Raw genomic sequence first — 25,138 nt, forward strand, 5'->3', positions numbered from 1 at the left:
TAGTGTAGGACTGTCTTTATTTCATGTATGGAGAAATAGTTATGTGCAATAATAATGACTTATTAAAACATTAGATGGCTGATATATTGTACACTGCATTGGCAAGGCTTCCAAATCACTGTAGTTACCATGTAATACTTACATCATATCTTAATTACATACTGAATTTGAGCATAGTGGAAATATGTCCAAGTACAATATTAATGTTTCTATTGTAAAAAAAAAAAAAAAGAATTAATAGAAAAACACTCTTAATTGTTCTAAGTGTTTAGGTCCTATAATCACGAAGCAAGCCAGTAAAAAAAAGAAATCGGTGTAAATTATAAAAATTGTAAAAGCACAATGCATTGAATCACTGAGTATGTAACAATAAACAACAGCAACAAAATATTCAGATAAATCAGAGCCATGTTATACAGGGTGTGCATCCCAAATGGCACCCCATTCCCTACATAGTGCACAAATAAGTTGTGCACTTAATAGGAAATAGGGTGCCACTTTGGACGCAGATATGGGTTCATGTCTCTTAAAGGACTACTCTGTGATATTTACAGCCGTTTTTGATCATCAGCTTTAAATAAAAACTAAGTGGAGTAAATGAAGGAGTGGGCCTTGAAACAGATCTAGCCAATGGCATTGCACATACATGACCGCCACCTCCGGTCACTATGGCAACCCCAGGGCCCAACTCCTGAGCGAATGAAAGAAAAAGAATATTACCATTCCATTACCACTTTGTTTCACAAATGTTTACTCACTCACATTCATTAACTCACTCAATCAACCATTCATTCATTTCAGTTACATCCTCACTAATATACTTTATAGTCAATGGCAGTCCAAACAATTCTGTCTGTCCCTCTCATTTTCTTTTAACTTCTCCCTCTGTCCTTCTCACTCGTTTCTCCCTCCATCCCTCTGTCCATTGCTCTTCTTTTTCTCCTCCTTCCTTCTGTCCCTCTCACTCGCTCCTCTGTCCTCTGTCTGTCCATCCTCCTCAGAAGTCATACGCCGACACAAGAACATGCACCTTCGCCACATGCTTAGCCTGGAAGGTGCGCTCACTATACTCGGACATATCCACATCAACGCTGATATCCTGCGGTCCTCGTAACCCCTGAACCAGGATCAGTTCACCCGTCTGGCGGTCCGACCTTTGCATCACAAACATCCCGCGGCTGTTGCCCCCGACGATGCCGAATCGCAGGCTGTCGGGTCCAGGGCGGCCAGGGGCGGCGGCGGTCGCCATGCGGAAGAGGGTAGCTGGGGTCTGGAGGTTGGAGGGGAGGGAGAGGTAGTGGAAGGAGACCGTCTTAGGAGCCAGGTGACAGGAACGACTCTCCATAGGGCAGGGGTTCCTCTCACACTGACTGTGGGGGAGAAGAGAGATGTTGATATCATTTTGAGAGCGATAGGCTCTAGGTGACATGAACATACACATGTGTACACAGCACACAGAATCAAACGCACACAATCTGGTACCATCATTTACAAACAGAGAACAATTCATTCCTTTCCCCGTTAGTACTCGGTCAAGCATCCCTGGTCAAAGTGTTTGAAATAAGAGACACAATGTTTCAGTCATGATTCATTTTGTATGAAGAAAGTGTATTGTTTTGAGATTTCTTTACTACCATACTTTGTTTAAGTCGTACTGGTCTGGTTTTAAGAGCATTCCTATGAGACACACGCCTTCCAGTGACTGTGTTTGTTTCCCTAAAACATAACAATTGAATAAGTATGCAGAAGATACACTGTATATCTGGCTATCCCTCAAGATTGGAAACTTAATACTTTTCAAAACTAAAACGCTCCTTTAATTAGCTGCAGAGTGGACAATATTATCATTGGAAATTAGAAGAAAGCCGTCTGTCTCTTGAGAGTAGTGGATCTATCCCGGGATTAAGAATAACACACACACACACACACACACACACACACACACACACACACACACACACAGGCTGTATCCACCGCCACCTCCCTCTGAATTGGTGGAATGCCTACAGTAGGAATACTGGGGCTCTGACCAATTATTCTACTGCTGGGGGAGGAATAATACACACACAAACACCAGGGTGTGTCTATCTGTATCTACTTACAAGGGAGACGTCTTGACGTAGCTGATGTTGCCGTGTGATCGGGGACACTCCGGGCTCACACACTGGAACCCTCCTCCTGTGTTGATACATGTTGTTCCTCTACTGCAGTTGTGCTGCTGGGTCAGACACTCATCCACATCTGGAGGACAACATGAGAAGGGGATGAAAGAGAGGGCGAGAGATGAGAGTGGGAAGAGAGAAAGAGGGGAAGGAGAGAGTAAGAGAGGGCAAGAGAGAGGAAGAAGAGAGCAAGGGGAGTGAGAGAGAGAGAGAGAGAGAGAGAAAGAGAGAGGGGGGTTGGGACAGAGAGGAAGAAAGGGAGAACGAGAGAATAAATTAAACAGAGAAATAAAGATTGAGACGTCCAGCCTCTGACGCGCCCGACAGGCTCCCTGCTTCGTGTTTAGTGTCGTCTGGGCTGGCGGGCAGGAGGGCTAGACTAGAGGACTGTGGGACTGACTGTTTATTTGGTTGTTCAGTTTAGTCTCCCCAAAATGACTCGTCTCACATCCTGGATCAAGACATTCCTTATGGTCTGTTCTGCTGGGAAGTAGTGAGGTCATCTGCTCTTCCACTGGCCAGCAGTGAAGGTAACGCTTCATAAGCTACAGGAGAGTTGATGAAACTGGACTGGGGAGAAGAGACTATGGTCAGGCCAAAGACTGGGCACTGGACACATCCACAGAAATACATACAGCCACCAGCCTCCTCTTTCTCTTTTGCTCTCTCCCTCCCTCCTCTCTTCCTTTCAAAGGGCCTCCATCCATAGCTAAGCTAACACACTGCAGAGCAATACCTCCCTCCACCACCATCGCCCTTCCTTTCCAAAGACCTCCGAAGCTAAACCAACCATGAAAATGTTTGTTTATCCCTTCTCTTCATCCCTCCATTCCCTCGCCTCTCTCCTCCATTCTCTCATTCCACCTTTATTAGACCTCCATAGCTAAACCATGATGTTTGTTTATTCATCCTTCCCTTTTTCTCTTTATCCGTCTGTCACCCCCCTCCATTCCCTCATTTCACCTTTATTAATGTACTGCAAAGCCCCACAACCCCACCAGCCCCATTATACAGAGCCAGGACCCAGGCTGTGTCTAGCTGGGTCATTCCTACAATGCGCTGCCTTTTCTGTTCCCAGGAAATATTGTGTAAAATGTATATTCCAAAAGGCTTTAAATATAAGGTCGCGTGTCCTTTACCTTAAAAACAGAAAAATATGGATCTTGGAAAAGGAATTTTATGCATTTTGAACACTTTTTTCAGTGGATGTAGGTGTTTTACCATGTTCCCATGACCCTGGGTGTTATTAATCAACTTCTACGAGAAATACAGCCATAAAATATTTAAATATATTTCAAATCTTTCTTCATTATTTTATAGTCTCAGTTAAAATCTCTCTCATGAAAACGTTTTTTTCATTATTGTATTTTTTATTATTGTATTTAACATTTTCTGTGTGACCCTGATATCACTTCCCACCCTGTTAGTTTGTAGTAATTATCATTTAGAAGACAGACCCTTCCCACGATGACGTCACGTTCACAAATTGCCATCATTTTTGGGTTGGAATATCAATGGGGCAAAGCTAAACAAAACTAAACAATCGGTTTTATCTATTTTTCATGATGCTAGTCTGTTTGTCTCACTCATACATTTCCAGCCTGTTAGCGTAAATTATAGAGAAAATATGTCACATTTCAACATGTAAAAATACATTTAGAAGTTAAAATCATCTTCAAGCGCTTACCATTATGCTAGCTTAAAGTAAAGATTCTGCCATTTTGAATGTTATATTGCTTTTGTGTATCTCTGCGCGATGTTCTATCGATTACCTGGGTCATTTCATGTTTCAATGTGTATCTGAGCTATTGCTGTTCAAGCATTGCGATAAAGCCATTCTCACTACTCTAGAAGTTAGGAATACGACATTTAGATCGCAAAACCGTATATCATAAATGTCAGTACTGGCCAATGTCATAACGTAGGAGGTTGTCTTCTCTCAAATGAGCCATTGATCATCTTTTTAGCGATATTCCTACCTTGAGAAAGGTGTAATTTAACAGAGGGTCTGCTTCTTCAGTCCAGGGTGAGGAACATCGATCTGCTGGGTGAACATGGTGAGCTTGTAGACTCCTAAATTGATAGTGCAGTTTGTTTAGGCGATTTTACAGCTATCTAGCTACTTCACGTGCTGATATTGACTTTGGTATTATTGTGTGTAGCTACGGTTGCTAGCCAGTCAGCCCATAGAGAGCGCATTGCATTGTGGGTTTTGTAGTCGACTTGAGCTGCAATAGATTTCGACAACAATTTTCACATTTTATTTAACCAGGCATGTCAGTTAAGAACAAATTCGTATTTATAATGACGGCCTATCCCAGCCAAACCCGGACGACGCCGGGCCGACTGTGCTCTGCCCTATGGGACTCCCAATCACAGCCGGTTGTGATACAGCCTGGAATCGAACCAGGGTCTGTAGTGTCACCTCTAGCGCTGAGATGCAGTGCCTTAGATCGCTGCGTCACTCGCCACTTGCTACCAACTTTACTATAACGACAAAATGAAACATTTGTTGACAAAAAATATTGTAAATTATAGGAATGAGTGGTTTTGGGTGGATTTTTCCTTTAATCTCAATCACCCACAGAAATATGGCTAATTTAGGCTCCAAATTTCCACCCTGTTAGGACTATGCAATGACTGTTTGGTATTATGCACCTAGAGATTTGAGTGCCTGACCAATATGTTTTTCTGTTTTTTTCCCCAAAAGGTATGTGATCCAAAAGGCTATAGATGGTATGAAAGACACAGCCATCAAATCCTTGCTTATACTCCATCGTTGTTTACACAATTCCTCTCAAAGCACAAGGAAGCAAGGACACAAGGATTTGACAGCTAACGTTTTCAGCCCCAGCCCCAGTCTGGCCCTCCCTGCTTGTAGCTTTGTAGTTATAAGCCCAGCTCTGCAGCTCCATGCATAGCGCCACAGCCAGAAACCCATGGAAATGAATGGGCCATTGTCCTCCATCCCCTCATACTAGAAGTCTTCACCGGTCCAAAAAGCTGGATCCGTGGCTTTCCCACCCGACCCGATATATATATATATATATATATATTAAATGGAGACCAGTTCTGAACTAAACCAAGTACAGTCACACCCATTCAGAAAAGCACAGTGGAAAACAGACCCGTGCTGTTTGGGATTCAACTGACCCATTCAAATCCTGAGAAAAAGAGAGAGAGAAAGACACCTCCAACTCGGCGCTGCCAGCGCCATCAATAAACAAGCGATATTGGCCAAATGATCCACAGTTATTTGTCCTTAAAAACTGCCTATAACAAACTGCCTATACAAAAAACAATTAGCTGTATTTCGATAGTAGTCTTTTGTTTTATAAATAAATGAAAGGTAGAAAATTGCATCAAACCTGAATAGCGAGTTGCATACAGCCACGCCAACGTTTTTCTCATCTTCGTCCACTACAAAATTCAAACTTGTCCCCGAGGACTTTCCCCTTTTCAGCTTCTTTTCACTATACTGAACATTTTATTCAATGAAAAAGGACTCCATCTTCGCAATCAACAGTAGCCTAGGCCAAGGCTCCTTTCACTCGCTCGCTCTCTCTCCTCAGCAGCAGGCGCACTTGAGGCTGGCAGCCTGAACCAGTTTCGGTTGAATATAAGCTATATGTTTTATTGAGTTGCAATTGGCTGGCACAGATAACAAACTCGCGCAGCTCTCATCACACACTAGACCCAAACTGTTACAGACCTTTATCCATCCTGCCCTGCCTTTCTAAAGTCTTTGAAAGCCAAGTTAACAAACAGATCACTGACCATTTCGAATCCCACCGTACCTTCTCCGCTGTGCAATCTGGTTTCCGAGCTGGTCACGGGTGCACCTCAGCCACGCTCAAGGTACTAAACGATATCATAACCGCCATTGATAAAAGACAGTACTGTGCAGCCGTCTTCATCGACCTGGCCAAGGCTTTCGACTCTGTCAATCACCGTATTCTTATCGGCAGACTCAATAGCCTTGGTTTCTCAAAGGACTACCTCGCCTGGTTCACCAATTACTTGGCAGACAGAGTTCAGTGTGTAAAATCAGAGGGCCTGTTGTCCGGACCTCTGGCAGTCTCTATGGGGGTACCACAGGGTTCAATTCTCAGGAAGACTCTTTTCTCTGTATATATCAACGATGTCGCTCTTGCTGCGGGTGATTCCCTGATCCACCTCTACGCAGACGACACCATTCTGTATACATCTGGCCCTTCTTTGGACACTGTGTTAACTAACCTCCAAACGAGCTTCAATGCCATACAACACTCCTTCTGTGGCCTCCAACTGCTCTTAAACACTAGCAAAACCAAATGCATGTTTTTCAACCGTTCGCTGCCCGCACCCGCCCGACTAGCATCACTACTCTGGACGGTTCTGACCTAGAATACGTGGACAACTACAACTACCTAAGTGTCTGGCTAGACTGTAAACTCTCCTTCCAGACTCATATCAAACATCTCCAATCCAAAATCAAATCTACAATCGGCTTCCTATTTCGCAACAAAGCCTCCTTCACTCACGCCGCCAAACTTACCCTAGTAAAACTGACTATCCTACCAATCCTCGACTTCGGCGATGTCAGCTACAAAATAGCTTCCAATACTCTACTCAGCAAATTGGATGCCCACTATCACAGTGCCATGCGTTTTGTTAACAAAACGCCTTATACCACCCACCACTGCGACCTGCATGCTCTCGTCGGCTGGCCCTCGCTACATATTCGTCGCCAGACCCACTGGCTCCAGGTCATCTATAAGTCTATGCTAGGTAAAGCTCCGCCTTATCTCAGCTCACTGGTCATGATAACAACACCCACCGTAGCACGCGCTCCAGCAGGTATATCTCACTGGTCATCCCCAAAGCCAACACCTCCTTTGGCCGCCTTTCCTTCCAGTTCTCTGCTGCTAGTGACTGGAACGAATTGCAAAAATCACTGAAGCTGGAGACTTACATTTCCCTCACTAACTTTAAACATCAGCTATCTGAGCAGCTAACTGATCGCTGCAGCTGTACATAGTCCATCTGTAAATAGCCCACCCAATCTACCTACCTCATCCCCATATTGTTTTTATTTACTTTTTATTTACTTTACCTTCTACCCTCCCTACAGCCCTCCATTCCCTCCTACCCTCCCTACCGCCCTCCATCCCCTCCTACCCTCCATCCTCTCCTGCCCCCCTTCCACCCTCCATCCCTCCATTCCCTTCTACCCTCTCTTCTGCCCGCATCCCACCATCCCCTCCTACCCTCCCTTCCCCCCTCCATCCCCTCCTATCCTCCCACTCTCCTACCCCCCTGTCACTCACCCTCACAGCTCCTTCCATCAGGCAGCAGCTTGTAGCCTCTGGGGCAGGAGCATTGGTAGGAGCCTGGGACGTTGACACACTCATACACACACAGCTTGCCCCCCTGGTCCAGCCGGTACACCTCACACTCGTTCACATCTGGGCGGAGAGAGAGAGGAGGGGGAAGAGTGGTTTTATTTGACCCCTGAAGTTTTCTGAGCAAAAAAAACAAAATGTATTTATTTTCATGGTTAGACATAAAATATTGTAAAACACCAGAAAATCAGCTCCAAGTGATTTTAATTTTGGATATCTGTTCCCAAGTATTCCCAAATATAATAGAGATACGTGATTTAAAAAAATGTAAGCAAGGTTTGAAATTATTGTTTTAGTCAAATATTGTATATCAGTCTACAAATTATTTGTAATTATGTTCCAGCCCCCCGACCATCCGCTCAAGAAAAAAATGGCCCGAGGCTGAAAGCAGTTGATGATCCCTTCCCTAGAGTCATATATTTACAAGGATCGAGACAGGAATAGAGGATAGAAGGATAGAAAGAGAGGAATAGGTGGAAGGATAGAGAGGGATACAGTAGGTAGAAGGATTTGAGCTAAAGGGCAAGAGGCCCTCTGTCCAATCTCTCATCTGTTCTGTCTGGCTGTCTGGGATGGGGTAAGGAGAGAGTTGTTTAATGCCTAATTAAGAGTTAGGGACCAATAACATGACATCTCTGCAACAGCACAAGAGATGGAAATGGGTGCTCCAGGGTCTAGACACATAAACTATGGACATTGCAGCCATGTCAAGCAGCAGACCTGGGTTCAAACAGTATTTGTTATCTTTCAAATAGGAAGGTGGAGATATCGCCACCATATTGCTTATAACTATCCAATCCTCTCAGGTCCTAACTAGTGTTTAGTGGGTAGGGGCTAGATGCTAGGGGTTGTTTCTGGAAAAGGCCAGTCTTTCCCTGGCAGATGGAGTTGTCCGAGGTGCCATTCATATGAAACACAAGATCACAGCGTTGGGCTCTGTCCACTTTGGCATAGCCTCATTAAACCAGATTGAACCAAACTAACCAGGCTAACATAACCAAACTAACCAGGCTAGATCACTGTCTGACTGTCTCACCCTGGCAGATGCTGTTGTCCGACGTGCCACTCATGTGAAAGCCAGCGTCGCAGCTACAGTGTTGGGCTCTGTCCACCTTGGCACAGCGGGGTCGTCGGCTAAACGCAGGGTCGTTCATGACGCTCCACTCAGGTGGCGCTGAACGCGAGAGAGGGAGAGGGAGGAGCTTAAACTTCGCCCGGCGGCCCGGAGAGGGCCTGTGCACCACTGGACAACGCAACCACAACCACGCACAAAAAGCACAGGCACAAATACAACCACAGCACAACCACAACCCAACCATGCAGACGTACATGACAATACATGGACAAACAACAAAGACAAGGACATACACGTATCAAGGACTGGACAACACATACACCGACATAACACAACACATACAACAATGCAGATATCCACAAATACAGTATGTACAACAGAACATCATATGTGAGATAGTAACAAATAGCAATGTCATGCAATTCTCTAGGTCCTATGTCCTATGGTAGGGTCTTAGGTGTATGAAGTCTGGTACTGCTGACCCGTCTGTGTCTGGTGCTGACAGTTGGATCCACTCCAGCTCTGTGGACAGGTGCACTTGTATTGGTTGACTCCCTCTACACAAGTCCCTCCGTTCTGGCATGGGTTGCTGGAGCACTCACTCACATCTATGGACATAAGGGAGAGGTGAAAGAATGAAAGATTTCCCTGACCAAGATGGCTGCCCTGTAGTCACATTGCCTGGAAAGACAATGTCAATTCTAGTGTTCTATTTAATTCTGTGGTTGACACTGTTCTAAATACATACATCATGTCTCACACATGAATGAGCATACTGTTAGCTCTATACTTGTCTTAGTCCCATCTAGGGGCTGTAGGTCTGCTCTCTGTCCAGGGGATGAATGATACCTAATACAGTAGATTTAGACCAGACTAACCTGGTAGCATCATTTACAGACAGAGGACAATTCATTTGCTTCCCCGTCAATACTCCCCTTCAAGTCTCCAGCCTCACCGTTCAAAGTGCTTGAAATGAGAGATGAAATGTTTCAGTCCTGATTCATACTGTATAAAGAAGTGGTGTTGTTTGAGCTAAATGGACTTGCATAGATGGGGTATGGATGGATGGTGAGTTGGGGGTTGTTGGCAAATGAGCATGATGAACAAAGTTCTCCAGAGACCGTTGGCATGGTTTTATTAGCATTATGGTTTTAATGGTTTTATAACGGTTTTAATTCTTGTAGAATTGTAATGTTAGGAGGCACATGCCTTCCACTGACTCCAAGAGTCTGTGTGTTTATGTAACTGCTTATAACAAGTGAAAAACTCCCTAGAAGAGGTTTGTACTGATTTTGTACTTATAAACATGGAGAAAAGGTTATTCTTCAAACGTGGATCTTAATCCATAACAACAAAAATGCTTCTTCATTTGGCTGCAGTGGACAATGTTATCATTGGAAATTAGAAGAAAGCCGTCTGTCTCTTGAGAGTAGTGGCTCTATCACGGGATTAAGAATAACACACACACACCCACACACACACACACACACACACACACACACACACACACACACACACACACACACACACACACACACACCCTACTCTACCCTCATCCCCCCTCCCTGTATCCACCATCACCTCTCTCTGAATTGGTGGACTGCCTGGAGCAGGAGTACTGGGGGTCTGACACATTTTTGTGGATCCTTTGTTCGAACTTTCAGAGGCAGCCCCATTCATCCCAGGTGCTACACCAAAAGGTTGATGCCGGAGAAGAGGGAACAGAAGTGGGGTTCTAGTCAGACTCAGGCGGCGAGCAAACCATCAACATTCAGTTCCTGGACAATAAAGTAGATGCGCTCAGGGCGAGGATCTCCTTCCAGAGACATAAGGGACTGTAACATACTCTTGATTTCTTTCTTTTTGTGTGTGTTTACTTGTTTGATATTTTACTGCATTGTTAAGAGCTAGTAACATAAGCGTTTCGCTGCACCTGCTTTAACATCTTCTAAACTGTGTACCTCGAACATAAACTTTGATTAGATTTTTCTTCTGCTAGGGGGAGGAATAACACACACACATCCCATTCAGGGTGACCTTGTTTGAGCTGGAGCAGCCCCTGAAAGCCAGGCTGAAAGGGAGAAGGCAGCCCATCCCATGAGCCCGCCGGCTGGCCAACTAAAGGGGTACCAAGCCTCACATAAACAGATAAGTGGAACAGAAGAAAAGGCCCATTCTTCATTGTGGCTGGAGCTCAGAGCCCTCACTGAATGAACCCCTCGTTAAAGTGGCATTAAATGTCTCGGAGGACACAAAAAACACCTGTACTAGACTGCATTCCGGAGGTGGGCGCATTCCCCTATTCCCCTTCCCCTCTCCATGCTGCTGCTATTCTCCCATAATAACGACTACGTCACAAATGGCATTATATTCTCTATGTAGTGCAATTTTGACCAGGGCCCATAAGTAGTGCACAACACAGATAATATGATGTAATTTGGGATGCAGTCCAGGATTGGCAGCAGGGCTACTGTAAGATTACTAGCCCCTTCTCTTTTTTCTGTTCCTCTCTTAAGTCTCTTTGTCCAGGGGTTCCAGGAGGCAGAGGTTAAGTTCATCCTGTTCCTCTCTTCAGTCTCTTTGTCCAGGGGTTGCAGGAGGCAGAGGTTAAGTTCATCCTGTTCCTCTCTTCAGTCTCTTTGTCCAGGGGTTGCAGGAGGCAGAGGTTAAGTTCATCCTGTTCCTCTCTTCAGTCTCTTTGTCCAGGGGTTCCAGAAGGCAGAGGTTAAGTTCATCCTGTTCCTCTCTTCAGTCTCTTTGTCCAGGGGTTGCAGGAGGCAGAGGTTAAGTTCATCCTGTTCCTCTCTTCAGTCTCTTTGTCCAGGGGTTGCAGGAGGCAGAGGTTAAGTTCATCCTGTTCCTCTCTTCAGTCTCTTTGTCCAGGGGTTCCAGAAGGCAGAGGTTAAGTTCATCCTGTTCCTCTCTTCAGTCTCTTTGTCCAGGGGTTGCAGGAGGCAGAGGTTAAGTTCATCCTGCTGTCCTCTCTTCAGTCTCTTTGTCCAGGGGTTCCAGAAGGCAGAGGTTAAGTTCATCCATGCTGCACGCACATATTTCATTACAGCACCACGGCCCATGGTCTAATAGCAGCAACTATGTTAAGCATGCTATTGATGGCTCACATCTCTGCCAGTCCGGCCATCGCTATTGGCACTAGCCGAGACATTCCAAGGTGCATTCCAAATGGCACCCTATTCACATAGGTCTCTGGTCAAAAGTAGTGCACTAAATAGGCAATAGGGAGCCATTTGAGACACATACCAAGTGGTACAGTCAGTTCAGTCAATGTGTGCTTAGGTCTCAAAGGAGACAGTGATGTTGATGTTTAAAACGACCAGGAAAAGACCCGACTTGCACAATATCATCTCTGTGGATGGGTTCTAAAGGGGGTAGTCCTATACATATATAAGATGTCTAAATTTAGAGTTTGGCTTTAAAAAAGCACTATTGAGAGAGAGAGGATAAAAAATGTAAAATATGTGGGAAAGGAGTTTAAGAATATCCCAGTGAGTGAAATAGGTCTGTACATCTGTACCTGTCCTGTGGTCAGGTGGCCCCGGGGAAGGCAAATAAATGCCATGGGATTAGGAGAGGAGTCAAAATACAGTTAACCCTCAGAGGCAAAGACCTACCTCTTTCCCTCTTTCATTTTCTCTCTCCCTCTCCCTCTAGCTATCCCTCTATAGCACTCTCGTTCAAAATACAGTTAGCCCACAGAGCTAAAGACCGAGGGACTGTGCCCTCCTTCTATTCTCATTTCTCATTCCCTCTCTATCTATCCCTCTCCCTTTCTCTCGCTCTATCTATCCCTCTCCCTCTCTCTCCCTCTATCTATCCCTCTCTCTCTCCCTTTCTCTCCCTCTCTCTCGCTCTCTCTCCCTCCCTCTATCTATCTCTCTCCCTCTATCTCTCCCTCTCTCTCCCTCTCTCTATCTATCCCTCCCTCTATCTATCTCTCTCCCTCTCTCTCCCTCTAAATATCCCTCTCCCTCTATCTATCCCTCTCCCTCTCTATCTATCCCTCTGCCTCTATCTATCCCTCTCCCTCTATCTCCCTCTCTCCCTCTCTCTCTCCCTCTCCCTCCCTCTATCTATCTCTCTCCCTCGATCTCCATCTACCTCTCTCCCTCTATCTCCCTCTATCTCTCTCCCTCTCCCTCCCTCCCTCTATCTATCTCCCTCCCTCCCTCTATCTCTCTCTATCTATCTCTCTCTCTATCTATCTCCCTCCCTCTATCTCTCCCTCTCCCTCCCTCTATCTATCTATCTCTCTATCTATCTCTCTCTCTATCTATCTCTCTCCCTCGATCTCCATCTACCTCTCTCCCTCTATCTCCCTCTATCTCTCTCCCTCTCCCTCCCTCTATCTATCTCTCTCTATCTATCTCTCTCTCTATCTATCTCCCTCCCTCTATCTATCCCTCTCCCTCCCTCTATCTCTCTATCTATCTCTCCCTCTATCTATCCCTCTCCCTCCCTCTATCTATCCCTCTCCCTCCCTCTATCTATCCCTCTCCCTCCCTCCCTCTATCTATCTCTCTCCCTCTATCTCCCCCTCTCTCTCTATCTATCCCTCTCCCTCCCTCTCTCCCTCTCTCTCTCCCTCTCCCTCCCTCTATCTATCTCTCTCCCTCGATCTCCATCTACCTCTCTCCCTCTATCTCCCTCTATCTCTCTCCCTCTCCCTCCCTCTATCTATCTCTCTCTATCTATCTCTCTCCCTCTCTCTATCTATCCCTCCCTCTCTCTCTCCCTCTCCCTCTCTCTCTCCCTCTCTCTATCTATCTCTCTCTCTATCTATCCCTCTCCCTCTTATAGGTCAGGTATTTTTCACTCTGCACCTTTTCACTCTCTTCTCTCTTTTTCTGTCTTTCTCTCTATCTCCTTGTCTATCTCCCCCCTCTATCCCCCCCATCTCTTCCCCTTTCTTTCCTCATATTCTCTTCCTCTATCTCTCTTTATCTCTCTTTTCCTCTCTCTTTCCCTCTCTCTTCCTCTGTCATCAATCTTTACAAGTCTTCAGGGCCCTCTGTCTGAACAGACTACTCTAGATTCTAGAACAACAAAGGGTCTGGGTCGCAGACGCCAGATTTCTGTCCAGTAGTGTTCTTTTAACAAACTAAACAAGCTCAGTCAGTTCCTTACAGGAATGTCTGTCTGTTAACTCTTCAGTCTGTCTCAATTTATTTATTTTTTTGCTCAACTCTGAGTAGTTGAGGGTGCACTGTCTGGCACAACCCAATAATTAATGCAGGGCTGGGTTCATTTCATTAGGTAGCAAATGAAAGAAAACAGACTGAAACAGAGAGGGACTACCTGGAATTGTCCAATGAAAAACTCAAATTTTTCGTGGCTAAACATTTTACATGGCATGCCCCAAAGAACACGGCCTAGATTTAGTTTCAACTGTATTTTTGTAGCCACTGCAGCCACTCTGACCACAATTTTATCAGAAAATCTTCATAGGTCAAATTGTGAAGAACAGGATGGGAGTTTAAAGTGATAGTGATATCAGTAGTAAAAGCTAAGCACTAACAGGTGTATGGATGGATCGCCACTGTGCAGACACATACTTTGGAAACAAGGCTTCAATAGACCACCGCACTCTAATATAACATTAGCACGTGTTAAACATTTTGACCTGTAACCATCGCTCCTTACTCTTTACTAACACCCCTTCCCCCTCTCTGCTGCCCTCTCTGTCCCTTCCTCTGTCCCCCTCTCTATCCCCTTCCTCTGTCCCTTCCTCTGTCCCTTCCTCTGTCCCCTTCCTCTGTCCCCCTCTCTGTCCCCCTCTCTGTCCCCCTCTCTGTCCCTTCCTCTGTCCCCCTCTCTGTCCCTTCCTCTGCTCCCCTCTCTGCTCCCTTCCTCTGTCCCTTCCTCTGTCCCCCTCTCTGTCCCCCTCTCTGTCCCTTCCTCTGTCCCCCTCCTCTGTCCCCTTCCTCTGTCCCCCTCTCTATCCCCCTCTCTGTCCCCATCTCTGTCCCCTTCCTCTGTCCCCCTCTCTGTCCCCCTCTCTGTCTCCCTCTCTGCTTCCCTCTCTGTCCCTTCCTCTGTCCCCCTCTCTGTCCCCCTCTCTATCCCTTCCTCTGTCCCCTCTCTGTCCCTTCCTCTGTCCCTTCCTCTGTCCCTTCCTCTGTCCCCCTCTCTGTCCCCCTCTCTGTCCCTTCCTCTGTCCCCCTCTCTGTCCCTTCCTCTGTCCCCCTCTCTGCTCCCTTCCTCTGTCCCTTCCTCTGTCCCCCTCTCTGTCCCCCTCTCTATCCCTTCCTCTGTCCCCTCTCTGTCCCTTCCTCTGTCCCTTCCTCTGTCCCCCTCTCTGCTGCCCTCTGTCTCCCTCTCTGTCCCCCTCTCTGTCCCTTCCTCTGTCCCTTCCTCTGTCCCCCTCTCTGCTGCCCTTTGTCTCCCTCTCTGTCCCCTTCCTCTGTCCCCCTCCTCTGTCCCCTTCCTCTGTCCCCCTCTCTGCTGCCCTCTGTCTCCCTCTCTGTCCCTTCCTCTGTCCCCCTCTCTGTCCCCTTCTCTGCTCGCCCTCTGTCTCCCCTCTCTGTCCCCTTCCTCTGTCCCCCTCTCTGTCCCCCTCTCTGTCCCCCTCTCTGTCTCCCTCTCTGCTTCCCTCTCTGTCCCCCTCTCTATCCCCCTCTCTGTCCCCCTCTCTATCCCCTCTCTGTCCCCCTCTCTGTCTCCCTCTCTGCTTCCCTCTCTGTCCCCCTCTCTATCCCCCTCTCTGTCCCCCTCTCTGTCCCCCTCTCTGTCTCCCTCTCTGCCTCCCTCTCTGTCCCCCTCTCTGTCCCCTTCTCTGTCCCCCACTCTGTCCCCTTCTCTGTCCCCTCTCTGCCACCCCCCCGTCCCCCTCTCTGTCTCCTCCCCTCTGCCCCCTCCTCCCCTCTCTGCCACCCCCCGTACCCCTCTCTGTCCCCTCCCCTCTGCCCCCTCCTCCCCTCTCTGCCACCCCCCCGTCCCCCTCTCTGTCCCCTCCCCTCTGCCCGCTCCTCCCCTCTCTGTCCTCCCCCTCTCTGCCCCCTCGACTGCTGATAGAAGGTATTTACAGTAATAGCAGTAAATTCCAGTGAGTAGTGAAGACAGAGTCCATGGCAGCAGCACTAGTGAAATAACAACAGGAGAAGAGGAGTGGTGTGACCTTTACAATTTACAGTGACTGGCTGCTGTAAACTAAAGTCATTTTAAAGAGGAACGTTTGTGTAGGAAATAGCAAAACTGCAATGTAATGTGTGAGATGGGCTCTGGTTTCAGGTGGACAGACAGACAGTGGACAGACACATTGGAACATTGTTACTAACTTACTGCCAAATAAAGATATGGTGGTGCAATGTGTGCGGGTCCCATCTCTTCAAGTTTTCCTCAGCCCTGCACCACCTAAAGTGATGTGTGTTTGATTATATTGCCCATTTGGACAGACAGACAGACAGACAGACAGTAATGTACCTTTACAGATAGTGTTGACACCACTCCAACTCCCGTTCTCTTGACACACACGTGTCCCGGGGCCCACCAGATGGTAACCATGGGAACAGGTGAAATGGACCTCATGACTGATGAAATACTTGGAGCCAAACTTCGTCCCATGGACAGGGGCTTCCAGGGAGGGGCATATAGAGGGAGCTGAGGTAGAGAGAGAAGAGGGAGGACAGAGGGAGGACAGAGGGAGGTAGAGGGGAGAGGGGGAGGAAGAGAGAAGGAGAGAGAAGATTGTCACACATGTATGCATATCGTGCACCCAGCATCCTGTGGTATTTAGTGCCTTAGGACATACACATGTCAACTGGGTACTGTTGGTACTGTAGGACTCTAGGACCACTTCATGGGAAAAGACTGAGACAATGCCTCATTTCATCCAACAGATTACAGCTGCTAGCCATTTTGGAGGCGAGGGGAAACCAACAATACCAGTTCTATAGCTAAATAAAACAGCTACTTGAAATAGTTCTCAACAAATTACCATTTTATTGAGAGAAACTAGGCCTACTACAAATGCATAAAGGATAAAATGGCAGCAATAATAGAAAAGAATCCCACAAATGTACAGAATTGAAAGCCAAGGTGTTGTAATTACCCACTGATCAAATGTTCCCTTTCTTTAACTGTACAAAAATATGCCTGAAAGATGAGGTATGTTGGTTATGTTTCAAAATGCTGATTCCTGCCATGCCTGTGTTCTGGAGTTAGCCTACTACTTACAATTGAAAGCCAAGGTTTTAATGTAATTAGATCAGTATGTGCTTCTTTTCTAAGTCTGTATCTAAATAAAGAGGTTTGACCTCTAGTACAGTACAGCTTACGCTTTTGGGATAAACACCCCACACCCTGTCAATTGCATAATATTGTACCTCCCAAAGTAAAATTGTATGGAAATACTGTAAGTTGTAGACTAAATCCGATATAGAACACAGGCATGGCAGGAAGCAGCATTTTGATACATAACCAACATACCTCATCTTTCAGGGATATTTTTGTACAGTTAAACGCAGGGAATGTTCTTACTGTGCTTTCAATTTTCAACTAATTGAAAGCACAGTAAGAACATTCCCGTCATTTGACTGTACAAAAATATGCCTTCAAATATTTTTTATTTACCAAAGATGATTGAAAGCACAGTCTTTCACTGTCCCCAAATCCAGAACAAATTCAAGAAAGTGTACAGTATTATATAGAGCCATTATTGCACAGAAATCCGTTCCATCTCATATTGCTCAACAAAACAAATATGTAGTTCTGTCGTTGAGCTGTTCTTGTCTCTTAATGTTCTGTATTATGTCATGTTTCCTGGTTTGTGTGGACCCCAGGAAGAGTAGCTGCTGCTTTTGCTACAGCTAATGCTTATCCTTATAAAATACCAAATACCAAAATACCCCACCCTTATGCATTAAAAAATTCAGGGGATTTTTTAAAATCAAATTTAATGGGAGAATAAACACTGAGTGTACAAAATATTAAGAACACCTTCCTAATATTGAGTTGCAGAACATCCTCATTTCGTCTGGGCTTGGACTCTACAAGGTGTCGAAAGCGTTCCACACACATGCTGGCCCATGTAGACTCCAATGGTTCCCACAGTTGTGTCAAGTTGGCTGGATGGTACACACAGGAAACTGTTGAGTGTGAAAAACCCAGCTGCATTGCAGTTCTTGACACAAACCGGTGTGCCTGGCACCTACTCCAGTACCCTGTTAAAAGGCACTTAATTTTTAGGTTTTACCAATTCACCCTCTGAATGGCACACATACACAATCCACGTCTCAATTGTCTCAAGGCTTTACCAGTAAGAGCAGAATCATTATTTAACCTGACTCATCCCCTTCATCTACACTGATTGAAGTGGATTTAACAAGTGACATCAATAAGGGATCATGTTTTTCACCTGGTTTCACATGGTCAGTCTATGTCATGGAAAGAGCAGGTGTTCATAATGTTTTGTACCCTCACTGTAACTATACAACAACAGAAACAGGAGAAGAGAAATCTTTAAAGTAATTGCAAGCACATGGCTAAACGGTGTCTAGTTTATTTTTGAGCAAAAGAGAGAGAGAGGGGGGAGGGTTGTTCTATACCAATAAGAGCAGAGTTATCATCCAGGTGTCTGGTGCTAAACGACACAATTCCACTTCCTGTCAGTCTCCTATTGAGTGCTCTGTGTGTACTGTAATGGTGCCAAACGACACAATTCCACTTCCTGTCAGTCTCCTATTGAGTGCTCGGTGTGTACTGTAAATGAGAGCATTCTCTCTCTCTCTCTCTCTTTCTCTCTCTCTCTCTCTTTCTCTCTTTTACTCTTTCTCTATCTCTCTCAATATAGCAGTTGATGAATGACTCTATTCATCCATTTTCACAGGAATAGAATAGAAAAAAATTGAATAGAATAGAATTGAAAATAATACAATAGAAGTTGCTATGGCTAAGTTTGATAGAAATCCCTGATAAGCCTAACTAGTTGTCTGGAAGAAAAACATTTGATCCAAAAGGACAGTGGTAACTACTAGAAGACCAACGATTTCCACATTGACCCAATACTGAGGTTTATCTACTAAAGCGTCAAAATCAGGTCGAAGAGAGTTCACATGTCATTTAAGTGCTATGCAGAAGCTTGGGTTTCAGTGGGAAACTTTCAACTTTAAGCTAAACTTTCAAATCTAACTGTTTCCTTATTTTGTTGGTTTAGTGACCACAAAACCAGGAAGGGGGATGTGAATCCTATCAATGCACATTATGGTAAACAATACTGACATGGTAAACAATACAATAATTTCCCCAAAATCCAATGATGGTAGACCACACACTACTCCCTAGCCTCTAACACTCCTCCCCTTACCCTCTGGTTAGGATGTTATGTCTCTGCAGTAGAGCCACTCTTAAGGACAATGGAAGTAGGCCAGGCCAGGCCCAGGCTAGGGGACCTTTAGGCCTGGGCCTGGCTCTCTAAACAAGGTGCATAAATAGAGAAGAAAAGTGGAGTACATTGAAAGACAAGATTTCTACTTCCATTATCCTTCAACGTGCTCAAATTTTCTCCTCTGTTGATGAATCATTCATCAGCTGCTATATTGAGGAGAGACAGCTAGAAAAAGAGAGCAAGATAGCGTAAAGAACCCCTAGGCTGATCTGTACATGGAGCTTGAGCTTGATTTCAGGTGCTGCAGAGTGGTGGAGAATGGTTATACTCTCGGTCTACTCACCAGCTGACTGATCAGCCTGAGGCAACTTGGAGACAGAGTTCTGTAGGGTTGCCAGTTTAGACTTCATGATGCGTAGTCCCTCTGTGAACCTCATCTCCTGTCCCTTCAGAAACTTCTCCATCTGACGGAGAACACCAACCACCTGGTGTTTATCCATGCAGTTCTGGAGACAGAGAGACACATACACTACATGTTAATTGGGGAGGCCGGGCTTGTGGTAATAACTGGAGCGGAACCAGTGGAATGGTAGCAAATACATCAAACACATGGTTTCCATGGTTTCCAGGTGTTTGATGCCATTCCATTTGCTCTGTTCCGGCCATTATTATGAGCCAATTTTCCCTCAGTAGCCTCCTGTGATGTTAACATAAGATATCATAAAGTTAAATACATGTATAACTGGTCAAACATGAAAACAACATGAAGAACATGGTTCTTGGTGGTGTTTGTCCATGCAGTTCTGGAAAACAATGAAGCACATACCAGTACAGACCTGGGAAATTAGAAACTAAGGAGTGTTGGCTTTCAGATTTACAAGCCACGACCTATTTTGTTCTTAGTCACACACATAACAAAATGTTAAAACAACAAGTATTTGAAGATATTAAACCATGTTTAATATACATTTAATGGGAAGCATATAAATAAACCATGGGATTTGCACTATGACAGTATTATAACGCAATTAAAATGAGCAAGCTTCAATAAATCACAACTTCCAATAAAATCCACAAAATGTGTAATCGTCATAACATATGAGAAGAGGCAGGTATGATTTAACAAGCCAAGCGCAGCTGTGGTAGTTAATGACATCACCCGATCAACTCCAAGGTCACGTCCCAAATGGCACCCTATTCCCTATATAGTGCACTACTTTTGACCAGAGCACTATGGGCCTTGGTCAATGTAGTGCACTATATACACTCTTAGCAAAAAGGGTTCCAGAAGGGTTATTTGGCTGTCCCATAGGATAACCCTTTTTTGTTCCAGGTAGAACTCTTTTGGGTTCCACGTAGAACCCTAGTGTTCTACATGGAACCCAATAGGGTTCTACCTGGAACCAAAAGGGTTCTACCTGGAACCAAAATAGGTTATTCAAAGGGTTCTCCTATGGGGACAGCCGAAAAACCCTTTCAGGTTCTAGATAGCAAATTTTTTCTAAGAGTGTAGGGAATAGGTTGCCATTTGGGATGCAGCCCAAATCCAACTTCAAAATGTCTGGTGGTGGGTGGGTTCTGTGATGGCTGTGGTTACAAATATTGACATTCCGCCAGTGTTCCCTAGCATTTCCAACAACCGTCGCCAAAACAAATCCCAATCCAATTTCATAGCTGCGCAGGTGTTTTCAACAAGACCAATAACATTTATATCATTGTAGTATTATTAGTGGTGGAAAAAGTACCCAACTGTCATACTTGAGTAAAAGTATAGATATCTTAATAGAAAGTTACTTAAGTAAAAGTGAAAGTCAGCCAGTAAAATACTACTTGAGTAAAAGTCTAAAAGTATTTGGTTTTAAATATACTTAAGCATCAAAAGTAAATGTAATTGAAAAAAATATACTTAAGCATCAAAAGTAAAAGTATAAATCATTTTAAATTCCTCATATTAAGCAATGCAGATGGCATCATTTTCTTGTTTTTTAAATGTACGGATTGCCAGGCAGATCAGAACAGAGGCATTAGGGAAGTGTGTGAATGTAATAATTTTCCTGTCCTGCTAAGCATTCAAAATGTAACGAGTACTTTTGGTTGTCAGGGAAAATGTATGGAGTAAAAAGTACAATATTTTCTTTGGGAATGTAGTGGAGTAAATGTAAAAGTGGTCAAAAATATAAATAGTAAAGTAAAGTACAGATACCCCAAAAAACGACTTAAGTAGTACTTTAAAGTATTCTTCCTTAAGTACTTTACACCACTGAGTATCATTATAGTAATGTAGCGACCTGGTTGTGAGTTCAGAGATCAAATAATAATAACATTCATATCATTGTGTTATTACTGTATTAGTATTATGACTGTGGCCTGCCACCTGGTCATGGAAGGTTCAGAAATCATATCCTTTTATTAAGATTCAGATGTCATACACAGGATTCCTGAAAGAAAGAGCCTGACAACAACCTTTGGGTCAAAACAGTGCACCTGAAAGTTATTGGATGTACGTACACTACTTCTAAAGTAATACGCTTCTAGCCACAGCTGTCTCCACTAGCCCTCAAAAACCCTCCTCCCCCTGGTCCTGGTACTCACTTGGAGGAACATGTGAGAGGCCGCCACACCATGCACCTCTCACTGTCTGTCTCTCTCCCTCTCTCTGTCTCCGCCCCCCTCTCTCTCTACCCCTCTCTCTCTCTCTCTCTCTACAACCTCCCTCTCTCTCCCTCTCTCCATTCTTCACTTTCTCCTTCTTCTCCAGTGTCAGACAATACAGCAGCTGGACCAAAGCTGTTTGACAGATGTCTGTCAGTGAGACCTCTGTCCAGAACCCTGGCCCTCTGTATATTTACATGGCAGGAAACACAGAGGTTGCATCCCAAATTACACCCTATTTCCTATATAGTGCAATACTTTTGACTGAGGTCAATGCAAAGTAATGCACTATATAGGGAATAGGGTGCCATTTGGGACACAGCTACAGACTCCTTGGATAACAAACCCTGAATGGACCAGCTTTGTATTCAGCTTCAGCACATAGCCTGGATGCCATGAGCCCATGAGTTATTTGAGAGCAGGCTGTTGACAGATAAGCTCATTCCAAAGTCTCAGAGAACAGTGAAATAAATGGCTGTTTGCTAATCCTTTTCAATCATATTTAACAAGTCTGTAGAAAAGTGTAATTTCTCAGGTGAGGGCATACCTTACATACTTGAAATGACAATCAATGCCCACTGTGAGTACTGCAATAACTTTCCTAAACTTAAGCAGAACTGCCCTTATAAAGGTAAATTCTCAGAGGGGCATTGGCCAAGAGTATGCTTCAATAAGACTGTGCTCTTTTATTTTATTTGACGACTCTCCCCCAGGGTAAAGGGAAATGCCACTAACTGACACAGTAGTGGACTCATATCCATCCTAGCAACACACACAGACACACACACACAAACCAGGGCTCACACTAAACATTTTCCCTTGATGGCACCAGCCCATAATTTGTTCACACCCATATGAAATTGCAACGTCACTCAATTGAAAACATTTGTATCATCTTATGAAGTAATTCATAGTGCTTTATTAAAACGTGTAACAGACTACTGAGATGCTATTCAAGAAGCACGTTGTTTCATCATCTTTCATGTTGTTATTCAAATAATTTTTATGTGCAACCTAATTCAGTGATTGTCTTGCATTTTGGGTTGACAATTATGCTATTGTGGTTAGATTTTACTGTTAAAATAGGGCTCCAGAATGTTCTGGTTGGTTTTTGTTCAATAGAGATGAATTTGCCTGCATCTTTATGTGCACTAATATCATAGGTCAACAGTATATTTTGGGATAATTCACCACATGAGTAAGTGGAAACTCAAAACACATTAGCTAGATTGCTGACTCTAAATATAATAACCACTGTTAGTAGCCATGTAAATATAACACAAAATGTTGAATATCCCCATAAACGTTGCAGTTGTAGCCTAGCGCCCATTAAGGCCTTTGCAATCCCAATGGCCAATGCCCATTTTTCGCGCTCTATAGGCCTATAGCCAACCATTTTACATATCTTGTTATAAATAGTTGCCGTTGAGCTCAAAATTGAGAGCTGACACAGTTGAATAGCTGTGTTTTCCCGCAATATGATTTTTTTTTATGTCATACAATCAGAACAGTCCACACAGCAGCAGGCCCCAGCGAAAGAGATAGAGGGGCAGACAGACACTGTCATTACAGGAATCATGAGGATAATGAACTTTACTGTTTGACCAAATCATGGTCTTAGCCTTTTGAGAGAGGTGACCATGTAGAATGTGGAGTTCGCACTGATGCGAATGGTCCCAGTCTGGAGCCCTGCACACACGCACACACACACACACACACACACACACACACACACACAGTGGACTCATATATACATGGCTTGTTTTAGAATCCTGGACAAAGATACCGAAAGGCGTCCAAGAGTCCGTGCTCATGGCTTCCCTCGTATAAACTTTCAATAGGTAATTTCCCTTGCTCAATGGGATATTTGTGTAATCCTGTAAGGACAGTCCTTGCTCATTTGTGATGAGGACATGGCCAATAATAGCCTACATGTTCAAATCATGGCTAAACCTTTTACATTGGAACATACCAGGGATGGATAGCAATTCCAAGTTATGGTTTGTTTTGTCTGAGGAAGAACATGAAGGACTACGTGTACAGTTAACAAAACACTGCAAGACATATTTATATACGTGTTAATGTAGCCTTATTTTCTGAGCGTAACATAAAGCTAATTAACTGTAGCCTATAGTAACTTTTGCAGCATGGGTTGTTGTTGAGGGAAAAAACAATAACTTTTCCAACAAAATATTCTTAAAAATTACGCATCTCTACGTGTAATACGCATGTAGCCTACCACACATACACAGATGATGAGGTGCGAAGACTACAAACCTGTCCGCCACCATGGCAAGTATGGATAGTTGTCAGACACAGAAAAAGCAAACCGCTGCGCAGCATTGATAGTGCCATAACTTTAAATCCAACTGGATTGGTGTTGGAATGATGTCCGAATTTTTCTCCAAATGGTCAAACTTAGTCAGGTGTTTAAAGAATAGAAAACCAACGAACTCAACTTCGATTTCCAAAGCTCCTCCGCAGCGTTTGCGCAACTGAACTGGCAGTTTGTGGATTCAGGATGGGAACTAAGATGCTTCTCATCAGGTGAGAGCGACGGTTGGGATGCGGTGCGCCCCCGTGCCCGTCCGTGCGCTCTTGGATAGACTATGATGAGTGAGCCTGAATCTACTGCTTAACCTAACTGAAAATGTAGACTTTGAAAAGCGATGGATGTACTAGGAATAATCCCTCCCACCAACACCCCAGTCGCGTTTCTCTCTCTCCCCAATGTTCTGTTCTTCTTCTCATTGGATGTGTCGCCATTCCTAGACTCAGACCGAATAGAGCAAGCAACCTTCTGTGAGTTCATGGGGTGGAACAAAACTATTGCCATGTGGGTTCTTATGGCTGGGGATGTATTTATAGGCTACTTTTACAGTGATCAATTTACAGCAAGTCATTGCAGAAGTTGACTAGTGAGTTTGTAAACTTTACATTCACGTAAATGGGATGCTTTACCATTAGGCCTTAGGTTGGAATTATTTTTGATGAGGCCAAATCTGCCCCCCTGTGCCCCGGTTACATGAATTCCTAGGAAAACATCAAGGGAATGGAGCAGGTAGACTCGCATCATAGCAGCTAAATTATTGTTTTTGTTATACCCCAGAAACATGGCAACCGGTTTTGATCGAACAACATAATATTGATTATAGAAGCTGCATGAAACAGGGCTTAAGTCTGTTTGTGATCACTTTGATTTATTATTTGGGTTGAAGCGACACACGCTGGCGGTACTTGGAACAATCTTTCTTGTGCGCGTATTTACCTGGAATTGACACAAGGTCTAAATACGAGTTGTATTTACAATGGTGTTTGTCCTTCACTGGTTTCCTTTTCTTGTGGCATCAGGTCACGAATCTGGCTGCTGTGATGGCACACTGTGGTATTTCACCCAATAGATATGGGAGTTTAGGAAAATTGGATTTGTTTTCGAATTATTTGTGGGTCTGTGTAATCGGAGGGCAATATGGGTCTCTAATATGGTCATACATTTGCTAGGTTATGAAGTGCAGCTCAGTTTCCA

General features: G+C 44.5%; 1 protein-coding gene across 2 annotated transcripts; it reads right to left on the reverse strand.

The window, feature by feature from the left end:
- Nucleotides 1–24,381, reverse strand: fbln7 (fibulin 7). 2 transcript variants are annotated; one of them, XM_014180002.3, is made up of 8 exons: nt 23,890–24,381; nt 19,304–19,466; nt 16,059–16,235; nt 9,104–9,229; nt 8,583–8,789; nt 7,472–7,609; nt 2,103–2,241; nt 1–1,370 (listed from the first exon to the last, which is right to left on the reverse strand). In XM_014180002.3, the coding sequence occupies exons 1-8, from the start codon at nt 23,965–23,967 to the stop codon at nt 998–1,000; spliced, it is 1,401 nt and encodes a 466-aa protein (XP_014035477.3). In that variant the 5' UTR covers nt 23,968–24,381; the 3' UTR covers nt 1–997. The 2 variants fall into 2 exon arrangements, with proteins under 2 accessions (XP_014035477.3, XP_014035478.3); XM_014180003.3 differs by having other exon boundaries at nt 8,583–8,720; nt 23,890–24,378.
- Between the last annotated feature and the right edge of the window lie 757 nt (nt 24,382–25,138).

This window comes from Salmo salar, chromosome 28 (genome assembly GCF_965601325.2).
Source record: "Salmo salar chromosome 28, fSalSal1, whole genome shotgun sequence".
Taxonomy (NCBI): Eukaryota; Metazoa; Chordata; class Actinopteri; order Salmoniformes; family Salmonidae; genus Salmo; species Salmo salar.